We start from the raw sequence: 12767 nt of genomic DNA on the forward strand, positions 1-12767 counted from the left end.
TGCATTAATTAGCGAGCTGTGCAGAACGATAACAGTGGATTTATGGAGTGAATCGGGTGTTGCTGACACTCCAGTGGGTCCTGTCCAAGTGGTACAGGAGTTGGTACCTCAGCCCAGGACTAGATTGGTTCCATGAAAGGAATCAGCAGAGGGCATGAATTAGCTGTGCAGCTGGAGAACACCCTCCACTTTAGTCTCATCCTAAAATAATCCAGGTCACGCGTCCCTTGACCATGTATTAAACTGCAGTAAGGAGATACCCTTCAAAAGTACATTCCTGATCAGGTTTAAATGCTAACATAGATGCAGACCAAGGTGACAGTTCAGATGCAGAAATTCATATCCCTCCTGCAAGGACATGGCTGTGGACTTAGGAGCTCAGAATGACAGTGAGTTTGCCAATGGTTACTGAGGAAAAAGAATCAGTAGAAAGAAAAGTTAATCGTAACACAGCCAAAAGCTGTTTGACAAGACATCGTCCCTCTGCTGAGATTCTCACTCTGACTGCAACAGCACATCTAGTAGTCCACATCAATGTAAAGTAAAGCAGATAAATATAACCACAGAAAGATTAAAGAGATTAGATTAAACCAACTTGAGACTCACTCATCTCTTTCTCTTAGTGATGAAACAGAATAGGAGCACCAAGAGCTGCAAGTTGTGACATTTACAACTGCAAGTTCTAGCTGAAAGATGGGAACTGCCAGCTGCAGAACTGCAAACTGTTTAGGCTTCTCAAAATGGAACCACATGCTCTCATCTGACTACATTTATGAGAATGGAGAATCGTATGCATATGGGTAGCAGTTGAAATCACGGAAGGAGAGTTCTCACCACGAGAGCAGAGGAAAAAATACCACAGAGCTGACAAAAATAGAACTACCTAGATTCTACTGAAGACTCGACTCCAACACAGGAAAGCCAACTTAAGTTAGTGCTCAGCCACACACCTCGTCACAAACCTTCTTCCATCTGCTTCTTCAAAAGAATCTACAGCTCTACACATAGAAGTAGTAAGAAGCTGCAACACTCTTAACATCTATCACCAGTCATTTCTGAAAACTGTCACTGGAAACACAGTTCTCCATGGCTTTGAAAGAGGAGATAAACTGTGCTGATTCTTCTTAGAGAACATACCCATTTGGGACGAAATATGCAACTTCAGGAATTGCACCAGAGACACCAAAAGTAACCAGAAACAGGGCAAGAATCCTCTAGTAGTGCATACACACAACTTTATTCCCATATATTTCCTAACCCTTGCAGTCAGAAACCTGAAGTCATAAATGGGTGAATAAACAGGAATAGGTCTAAAGTCAAGCACAAAACACTCATGCTGAAAGCAGCTTCCTTTACTTTTCCTAAGAGAGCTAAAGATGACGGGGCTGATGTGAGCATGCAGTTTTCTGTGCCAGTCCTGAGGGGACTGCAGAGCCCTTTGTCTGCAGAGCGGGACTCCAGCCAGCTGTGGCAAGTACAAATATGAAGAAACAGATCAACACACTGCATCAATGTAAGACATATTTAATATCAAACACAATGGTTACTGTAATTTAAAAAAAAAAGGCTTTCATGTGCTTTAATGGAAAGCCCGTGTGGGTTTTATGTTTATGATGGATGCTTAAAATTATGCCTGAGAAGGATATTTTACCAACTACAAAGTAACAGTGCTAGATGTCCTTTGCTCTCTCACATTTCAATAGAAATATGACCAAACAGCTGGTTTTGCATATTTCTATCCGTGCTGTTATCACCAAGTGTATTAAGAGAAGCGCACCTCACTTCTGAGAGAACGCTCAGAGGACACAAGAATGGAGGGGGACCACCACAGGGGAAGGGAGACAGCACAGGTACCGAAGTCACACACTGAAGTCACGGGGAGCTGTGCCACAGCTGCCTCTCACCTTTTCCTCATTTACATTTGTGCATCTCACCAGGCTCTCCATCCATGTCTTTTTATTTCATTTTAAGTATATCTCAATTTCAGAATGCGATACATTTTTTAAAAGGTGCATGCAGTATTTAAAAGCCAAAAGGCATTCCCACCAGGTTTTAGCTATTATAAGCACGTGAACATTGCCCAACTTCTAGACTGAACTGCTTCAGAGAGTACATTATGTGCCTTCAGAGAGGCTGTGGTGTACCACATAAAATCCTTGGCTAGCAACAGTAGCTGAAGCAAAGTTCAAGTCAAAGCTTTTTTATTCCATCCCTTCACATTCCTCCTTCATGACAAGTTACCACTTCTCTTTGTCTCAGTTACTCTGCTGAGAAGGAACAATATAATAGAAAGGAAGGAAGGAACCAAAGCTATTCAGAAGGCTCTTTAGCACCATTAAAAAACTGCAAAAAAAATAAAGATCTGGGATTAGTTCATTCCTTAAGTACTATTCATTCATGTAAGGCCAAAAAAAAGTAGGTTAATTCCAAATTCATTTGACCTTCATGGGATAAAGAATACGCCTGCTAGTTATCTGCATATTGACAAGAAATGTTAAAAAAGCTGAAATGAGTTACTGGTACCTAAAAACCAAGAAATGACAAAACCAGCAACAAAGTCACCCTCCTTTCCCCTGAGTCTATACCCAGTGCCACAGATCAAACTGGATCTTCGGGACACCCCCAGAGCCAGCAGTCAGCTACGGAACCAGAAAGAACCAGAACTACCTTTCATATGTACATACTATAAGACTGAGCTGAACTTGAACTGGACTCTAATCTCATGTAATCTGCAATTATTGCAGTCTAAAATACCATGCAGAGGACAAACCATTTTGCCATTAACACTTGCTGTATGTTATTTATACACGCACTATTGCAGTTACTTAATTTAACAAATATAAACATATGCTAATTAGAGAGAAAAGAACATCTGTGTTGGTGTTTCAGCTGAACTGAATAAAAATATTTCAGACAGCAAGTATTAGACAATTTTTATCTCATCAGACATATGGGACAACTGAAATAGAAAAATGGGAAGTAAATATCTGCACTAATGAATACCAAAGAGGAAATTATGCAATTAGAAAGCAAAATAATCCCTTAGTTAAAAATTCTCCGAACTGACATTGTAAACACTTGTTACCAGGGATAAAATGACTTAATCTTCTAGCAGTAACTGCAGTTTCAAATATAAACAAGGTTGTTGTAGGTCCCAGGAGGCATTTTGCAATTCAGGATGCAGCTATTACAGTAGGGGACAGATTTCTCTCCTGCACAGCCCAGCTAAAGTCAGTAAAGTTCTAGTCTAAAAGAACTGGACCCAAATTTTGAACTTGAGTTTGCCCCTTATAAAAAGACACTATTAGGAAAAAAGAAAAAAAGTCTAGGCCATGCTGCTTCACTTTTCTTTTCTTTCAAATTACTTGCAGGTCCTACTGAAGCAGTTAAAGAAGTTGCCATGTTGTGCTCTTCAGCTGAGCCGCTGCAATCACCCCTTTTCCATTTCAGCACCCAGCCATTCGCATAGCAGAGCACCTGTGTCATTACAGAAGAATGAAACAAATTTTGAAACTGGTGAAAAAAGCAGTTTATCACTTTTTCACCTTAGCAAATTTTATTTTAGAATTAATTTTAAAAGTGTATTACTAGGGAATAAAAGACAATCTTGACTTTTCATTAAATTTTAGCATATGCTTACAAATATCTCAAGGGTGGATGCCAAGAGAATGTGACCAGACTCTTTTCAGTGGTGCCCAACAACAGGATGAGGGGCAACAGGCACAGACTGAAGCACAGGAGGTTCCATCTGAATATGAGGAGAAACTTCTTTACTTGGAGTGTGCCAGAGCACTGGAACAGGCTGCCCAGAGAGGCTGTGGTGTCTTCTCTGGAGACATTCAAAACCCACCTGGACACATTCCTGTGACTACGTACATCTTGATTGAGGTTGCTATTTTTACCCCAGAGGATGTATTTCTGATTTTTAGAAAAAATGTACTGTCATCACCAGAGCAACAAGCAGCACGTAGCCAGAACTCCCTTAAATGCTCCAGGTGTTATTACACTCATCGGTCCCTGCCTGGAACGAATGTGAATAACACGCGGTGGTAGTTGAGGAGAAGTCACCGTCAGACACCAGACCAGAGGATCCCTGCAACAGCCCCTGTTATTGCTGCCTCACCTGGATGTCAGCAACAAGGGAAAACAGTGTCACAGAGCAGTGATTTAAACCTTGCCCCAGCTGTAATCTACGTATTTATTGGTCACAACAGCAAATGCTCTGTGGTTTAGGATCTCATTATTTTATTTTGAGTTTATCATCTGGGGCATGCAAAAGTTATGGTGTGGTAAAATAATAACATTTAACCATAATACCATATAAACTTATTCCCTGATAGAAGTAATGAATCAAATGCTTTGGATACATCTCTGACTACAGGTCTAGATAAGCTTGTAGAGTTGATGCCTTTTTCTGAATTTAAGTACGACCTTCAACCCAGAGCCCTGTCAGGCTAAATACAATCCTGACATTTCCAGCGAGGTAAGATAATTGTGGTTCAACGCAGAGGAGCATATGAAAAATTTACAATACAAGGAACCTGTGGGAAGGAACATCTGAAAGAGAAATCAATTCTTTGATTCTTTTTTTTTTTTTATTCTGGATCTTCGGTATAACTTGTAAAGGCAGAAAGCAACAACATAAGCAGAGACATGTTTAAAGAGCACAACCTGTTCTCATATATGCACACACCGTTACGACTGTAGCAAGTAAAAGAGAAGAAATATTTTCAAAGTTTTCCACAACTGTCACATAGAAATTCTTAGGCTAAAAAAACCCCATCACAGTACTCGGCCCAATTTAGCTCATTTGCAACTCAATTTCTTCATGCTCATAATAATAATAATAATAATAATAATAATAATGATTTAATAATAATTTGGTTTAGGATAGTACCCTCTTGCTTTGCAGAGGAAGCTGTCCATTTTACACCAGTTGAAGAAGGAAAACAAAGCCCTTTATTACTAAAAAAGTTAAAATGCCAAGCATTTGCTATTTCAAGTTTTCTGGTGACTGATATTATTACACTCTCAGTATCTAGTTAATTCAATTTCACAGTGAGATAAGAAGAGTAATATTACTTTAGAAGGATAAATTTATTCAAGCATGTCCCTTTAAATACTTTTAAGAAAGACTCAATCATTTGTCCTACTAAATTCTTTAAGAATAAAATAAATTCCTAATGGGAGCCCAAAAGTTAATTTAAGTAGTTCTCTCAATTAAGGAAAGGCAGCAGAAAGGATGAAAATACATTTTTCTATCAAGAAATAAATTACCAAGTGTGCCAAAAGGCCACTACATTAATGTATTTGTGATAGTCTACTCACTGTGGGCTCACATCAACATTTTTACTAAGTGCTGCCAGAGATTTTGTAATCATCTTCTTTCAAATTATTTATCACAATATTTAGCACCTTCATAGAATTTTTCATTCTTATTCTACTTCGCAGTCTTTCTGATTTTCCCTTATCTGTACACCATCTAATTAGACTGGAAGCTATTGGGGAACAGGCGTGGTTTTTTACCTTGCAAAGTACTTTGTACATGGGGAAGTAGAGGGGGAGCAATTTTTACAGTCTGAAATTCCACAGCATCAAATGAAAGACAAAATTTACATGCTTTCTGTACTCAGCAGCAATTTAATCAGTAATTGAATGGCATTTCTGATTGTTCTTATTGATTATCAACTTTGTCTTTCTTGTTGAAAAGAGAACATAAGCAACAGGAAAGCCAGAAAAAATGTGTAATTCCAGCGTCCATTAAGCCTTAATAATAATTGTTGAATAGAAGAAATACATTTGAGGTTTGTTTGGTTTTTGGTTTTTGTTTTTTTTTCCAAGTAGTTCTTCCTTATTAAGTAATCTACCGTAAAAGCAGGAGGGATACTGGTAACACAGATATTTCACTGGGTAGATCAGCCAGTACCAAATACTTAGAAATAACCATAAGGGTTGCCAATTAAGATAACTATGTCGTGGTTTAACCTGAGCTAGCAATACAAGCATGATAGCTGCTCACCCACCCACCTCCCCACCTCCCAAATAGGGGAGAGAATTGAAAAGGACGGGAGAAACTTGGACTGAGATAAACACAGCTTAATAAAATAACGAAATACTTATACACTACTAGTAAATATATATATATAACAGAAATAGAATATAAAAGATACTCAACGCAATTCCTCACAAACTCCATCCACGCTGAGCAGCCAGGCCCAGGAAGCAGCACTTAGTCCTGAAGAGCTGATCACAGAATCACAGAATGTAAGGAAAAAAGGCAGAAAGGCCCAGAGGCCTCTGCAAAATGGCAAAAGGCCAAACTAAACATCCCAAACAGAACTCCCCTGGCCCCAACAGAAAGAGTTGAGAAGGTGAAGAAACGAGAGAGAGCCCAGAAGATCCCAGCTCTCCTTAAATATGAAGCATGATGCTAATGGGATGGAACACTTTTACTGACCAGTCTGGATGCCAGTCAAGCTCTGTCCCATCCATGCCCCCCTTCCTCGATGCCCCACACCTGTGGGCAGAGCACTCAGAATGTCTTTGGCTCTCAGACCAGAGCAATTAAAAACATTGACTGTGTGCTGGTGTTATCTCTTGTTCTCAAACTAAGTCCAAATAATGACTGTGCTAGCTATGAAAAAGAAAGGTTTCTAACTTAATGAAGAAAAATAGCTCATTTTCAGTCAAGCCAGGACAAACTACCAGACAAAAGAGAAACTGAAAATTCTGGAAATATAAGAACAAGCAAAAGATGACAAATAGGGAATGGTCCGGATGAACATGAGGTGTCCCAATGCGTGTTGCATTTCCTCTGCAGGAATATTAACAAAGAGAATGTTCCTCATAATTTTGGTAACGTTTATACTATATGGGCTGTTAATGTCCACTCAGCCACCTTTCATTGCTGTGTTCTACACTTTGTAAACGGTATAAGGCCTGTAAAAGATGATCTAAGTGTAGAAGGCCAAGCACCGTGTGCCAAAGCTGACAAGGTACAGTCAAGCAGAGAGGCACACACTGACCAAAATGCACCTAAGAATATTGGCTGTACATATTGAAACTTGAAAATAAAATACATGTATTATTTCAAAAGACACATATGGAATGGATGAGGGCTAGTGAAGCATTAATGAAGACATGGCCAGAGATCACATACCGTTCTCAAGGCATCACACAGCTCCTGGACCTGGTACAAGCTGCATGTGTCCTGCTATTATAAACAGAATCACAACTGTTCTGTTTAGGTAACTCATGATAGATCATGGTAGAAGTGTATTTTAAAGCTATATACATTCTATACTCATATTTACAATATCTATAGTTATGCCATACTTATACAATGGATGAAAATAGAGTAACTTCAAAAGGCAAAATGAAAGCTACTTGTTATTAAATACTTCCTGTACGCCAACTCTGTCCTAAAACCAGAAACGTTCAGGATTCATTGCTAAGACAGAACCTCTTGAATTTACAACATCAGCTATCTGAACAGCTCATACTATAAATTATGGCAACAAAATAACGCCAAATAAAATACCTGAACTTTGTTTAACAGGTGGTTAGGTTTTTAGAACTTCAGGGCTATAAAATAATTCAGAAGTGACAAGGCTGTGAGCCCTCCATCTCTGCAGAAATCCACAAATCCCTTATAACTATGAATATTTTGTTTAGTATCTTCGGAGCCAGCTGATGTTTGCCAAGACTTCACCTATGACCAATAAAGGTGTAAACATCCAACAGCTCTCTTTACACAACGTCCAAATGCAACAATTTGCGAAATATTTTAAGTAAAAATTAAAATTGTGAGACAAAATAAAAGTGTTTTAGCCACTGCTATTTTTCACACTTTTCCACATATATAAATTCTATTTATTAGCATAGTTTCTCTCCTATTTGCCAAAGACAGGAATTGAAGGAAACAGTAAAAGATAACAAGTAGTGGCCAATCCAGAACCTGCACAATGTCCATCAGGAAAATTCTTCCAAAAACACAGCCTAAACATTTTCCTTGGTAGTAAGAATAAATACTCCAGTTTGCCTCATTAAACATGTGAGCAGCTCTAAGAGCTATATGTAATAACTAAAGTTTGGAATAAGTAACCTTTACTAACCAGGACTCTTGGTGATGTTTACCTGTTGCTTTGCGAGTCATAAAATAGCTGGCCATGCTCAGCCAAGGAAGAAGCTGCTTTAGAGCTGCTTTGAGAAAATATGGATGGTCTCATTCACGCTAAGACTATGGGTTCCTCTATGAAGCGATACCAGAAGCCACCTTCAAAATACCAGCATTTCCTTCACTTGGAAGCTATTTCATGGCTGAAAATTCATATATTTCCACTGCCTTTCCCAAGGACCTGAAGAAACTTGTTCGCTTATATATGAAATGGAAGCACATTCCAGTTAGCATCCAAAATAAATCAACAACCAATGTAAGCAAATAGTTACACAAAGCCATATTTCATGTAATACAATTATGCTGTGAAATCCTGGGCCTTATAAGCATCAGGGAACACACATGAATTAAGTAGGTTATAAAGTAGTTTGGTTCAGAAGCCGAACATTCCTAAAATATGTGTTGGTATCTAACAGTTGTCTTCAACATCTCCTCGGTTTCATTAACAAAGCCAGTCCCTAACACCCAAAATAATCTAATTTCAATTTACTGAATTTCAAATACTGATCGTCAAAGCTCAAATGTTGAAATCAGTCTTGGTAAAAGGACTGTCACCAGACAGCTCTAATTAAAATGAACACACAGAAGAGACGAAATCTGCAGGCTTTGAAATAATGAGAACAGATTTAAGCTAATATAAAATTTGTGTGCATACATATGTTATGAAAACAAAGATGGAAAAGCAGAAAACCGAATCCACTCAACCCATCAAAACCAAATCTAGTCTCCAAAAGAAAGACTACAGGTCAAGCCTTGCACATTCAAGCACAGTTGAAAGGAGACACTAACTTATACAGTCATCGTTTTGATGGACCACATTATATTCTAAAGTATATGCCAACTCATTTAAATATCTAGGAAATGACACTGGCATCAAAAGGGATGTTAATCATACATTTTTACATACCCAGGTTCAGAGTAATTGAATTGTCAGTTATTTACATGGGATTTCAATGATTCACTCATTCACCAACAGAAAGTACAACAGAAAGGAACTCAAAACAGCACGTCATATGTCCACACAAAAACATTATCTGTTTCTTCCAAATGCAAAACACAGGTATACACTGATACATGTATCAAACAATCATAAAACTCTACCTTCTTATTACAAACTGGGCTGTTAAAGTAGCTGAACAGTGAAAGATAATATTTTAATCACTTGCTTAAAAAAAAAAGAGGCTTTAAACACTAATATCTTCAATGGGAAGGTATCTGCATATATGGTATAAAGTATATTGAGGTAATATGGTTGCTTTAAAATACTGGAACAGGATTCATCACATGCTGTAGTAATTTACAGTCATATATTTAAGGAATAAGCCAAGTAGTTTCTAAATCATTAGTAACTATCCCTGAAAACTGAAGGATGATCAGTGTGGTCCTAAAAGACTTCAGAATGGCATCTACATTGCTCAAACTTAAAAAAATAGTATTTCAAAAAGAATAGGCCAGTTGGCCTTTCCTTAGTCACACATAAAAACAGTGGAACAAATTAGTAAAGAATAAACCTGGAAGCAGTCAGAAAGTATGTTAGCACTTAAAAACAAAACCTGTATTACTGATTTGCCAAAGACAAATCACAGCAAATCAAACAATTTTCCAACTTAACGGTACAGCTGAGCTGATGTCTAGAATAAAAGCAATACGTTCCAATACTTCAACCCAGTTACATCTTTTAAAACTGTCTCCAATTAGAGTTTCATAAGCTTGGAGAAAATGTGGCACACATTAAATTATTAAAGATGACTATACCACTGCTGGGAAAGTACCTTACACTCTAGAAATGGTGATCGCATAGTCTTCAAATTTTTTTGCCAAATTGGTAGAACATACAAAGCACATGTCAGGGCCTTGAGTGTACCACTGGGCTCTGCAAGCTCTTCCCCCTCACCTTGGTTTTTCACTTGCCTGTGCTGAAGGTCAGCTCTGAGGTGGTAGAGCTGCCTCCTGGGGACCCCTTTGCCCCCCACAGCTTGGGAGCTGCACTGACACTCGGGAGCTTTCCTGGGTTCCTTCCCAACCTCCACTGCAGCGATGCTGTGCCTGGCCCTGTACCTTGCTGAGCCCAGCTTGGACCTGCTGACTTGACTTCCCAGCTTGATCTCAGACTGGTTTTGGCAGCCACTGAGCACTTGGCTGAGCATGGCTCTTTTCCCCAGATCTTCGTTGGCCACTGTATGACTGTGGACCTCCTCATTAAGAACACCGTCCCTGCCTCTGTTCCCCTGTGGAGCAGCCCACTTTTGCTGATCCCTCACAGCAGGTCCTGCAGGCAACCTGTACTATGTAACACTTGCAATACCAACTCAGAAGATGACACAGAGAGCACTATGTATGAAATAGAAAAACTAGATCTTATTTAATTTCTAAAATAGATTAATTTCTATTTATGAACAGATGAAGCCTTTTGGGAGAAGCTGGCATCATCTGGCAAAAGTCTACAAAGTTTTCAAGGACAGGATCTCTGTAAATTCAAGCTGTTAACAACGACTCTAAATTGAAGAGGCTGTATAAAACTGTACGCTGACATTTTAACATATGCACATTAATAACAATTAGCATTTTATATTTCTTGTCACGTAGGTTAAACCATTAGTGTTTTGTGTTATGACTTTTTCCAAAGGCTATTGCAAAACATAAGGAGAAACATCTGCTAGAAAATGATTGTATCCTTGCTATGGGAAAGCCAAACCAAAGGGAGATTTACTTTATGAGGAAAAAACAACCTGGTAGCTTGGGAAGTATGACAGAAATAATAACAAAAGCTCTCTTTTTTTACAGAGCTAACTAGCAAAGTGTATAATTCTGTTCAAGTAACCTCACAGTTCCAGTAATAGTTTAGGCTGGTTGTGAAAAACAAAGACTTTCAAACATACCTGTATCTGCCCATATCTCATCTTGGGGAGCTTATAAACTATTATACAGAGTCATGAAACAGCAAAGACCAATTAAAAGAACACAACAACCCCAATGATCTCACTAATAAAAGTCTCCATCAACAAAGATATTAACAAAAGAAAAAAGAAAATCTATCTCTTCTAGACAACACTGGTACTTTGCTATCAATAAGTAAGATTTAGATAATACTTATATGTACACCTCTTATGTACCACTGGCCATTTTAAAGGAAAGGTTTGATATATAGCCACAAAGAATATCCAAAACTATTAACTGAAGATTTTAATCATAATGATGTTACATATAACTACTAATGTTTTGACTTTTTACTCTGATAGTATTTTAAAAAGACATTTAAGGCATTTACATTTTTCACTCATGTGCCCATAAAACCCATGGACACTACTAGATAAAGAAACAAAAAATTGGCTCAGTAGTACAAATGAATGTAATTTCAATGAAGAAAAAAAGAGATTTAATTTCATTATTAATTAATGAGTTTGTTCCATGCATTTTAAGAGATGTTTAACTCACCTGATTGCCAACTAAAAGAAGATGTTCTCCCAGCAGAAAGTCCTTGAGCATATCTTCCATTACCATCATGTGCTACAGAAACAAAAGCACAATTTTCACCCCTGTGTTTATACTCTCAAATTTATACATTCACTAATGACAGCAGTACAACTGGAACTTTCAGGATCTGGGGCCAAAATTTTTTGCATTTTATGCTTCCAGCTATTAATTTCATACCAAGAGTCTCTCAGCCAATAATAGCAGAGGCAATCTATCCAGAGACTAAAACAATGAAACAAAAATATTGACTCTCCTTATGTATTTCCTCTGCTGCAACGGACTGTGGGTGTCTGATTTCCCTAAATATACAGAATTTTCTGTATTCACTCCTAATGCATTTCATTTTAGCCTAGTTGAATGCTTGTCACCCAGACTGCAAGAACTTCCACATTAATAAGTGTATGACAATTTTCCAGCAATTGTACTGTGAGGAAGCAGGTAGGACTTTACAGAAACCAAACCAAGGCAATAAAAGGCAGCTGACATTAATATGTAAATTATACACATTTATTTTATTAAACAACAGGTCTAGCTTAATGACAAACACATTTTTCTATTCTAATCAAGCTCTTTTTCAAGGAAAACAAAACCAGGAAAATGCAAGTTCAAGTCTGAAAGTGTTTATTATGTGTTTTCTAAACTAGACTGCCTAATTGAAGCCAAAGTGCTTGAGGTGTATTTTACATATATACGATAACATAAAAAGTAACACACGCTGTACATCATTTAACCTTATCTTGCTTCTCACAAATAATTTGTTTAAAAGGATTAAAGGATTAAAGGATAATGTGGCAATGCAGACTACTTTACCCACAATAGTCGTGCATATTTCTCCACTGTATCTGGTAAAAACAGGTCATCTGTAAGTAGGTCAGACAACCGACTTAGAGAAATTAATGCTTGCGTTTAGATAAACATATATATTTTTTCACATTATCATCTTATCTCTAGTACTTGATCTTTAAAAAAAAAAAAAAGAAAAGAAAAATCAATAGATTCCCTGTATTTCTGAGCATAGAAATGCTCAGTTTCTAACGGCGTGAAAGATGTTTTAGGTTTTCAGATCTCTACAGAACAGAGGCAGAGGGTGGGGAAAGAAACTCTTGTAAACACAGCT

At 37.8% G+C, this 12767-nt stretch overlaps 1 protein-coding gene across 1 annotated transcript in view; it reads right to left on the minus strand.

Moving 5' to 3' along the window:
- The window catches only part of VWA8 (von Willebrand factor A domain containing 8), a gene marked incomplete at both ends in the record, with an annotated part of 186826 nt that overhangs the window by 99856 nt on the left and 74203 nt on the right, over positions 1 to 12767 (minus strand). Inside the window, one exon of the mRNA XM_080349876.1 lies at positions 11612 to 11683. Coding sequence (XP_080206002.1) covers positions 11612 to 11683 — 72 coding nt within the window. The remainder of the gene's footprint in view (positions 1 to 11611; positions 11684 to 12767) is intronic.

This window comes from Nesoenas mayeri, assembly GCF_963082525.1.
Source record: "Nesoenas mayeri genome assembly, chromosome: 1".
NCBI lineage: Eukaryota > Metazoa > Chordata > Aves > Columbiformes > Columbidae > Nesoenas > Nesoenas mayeri.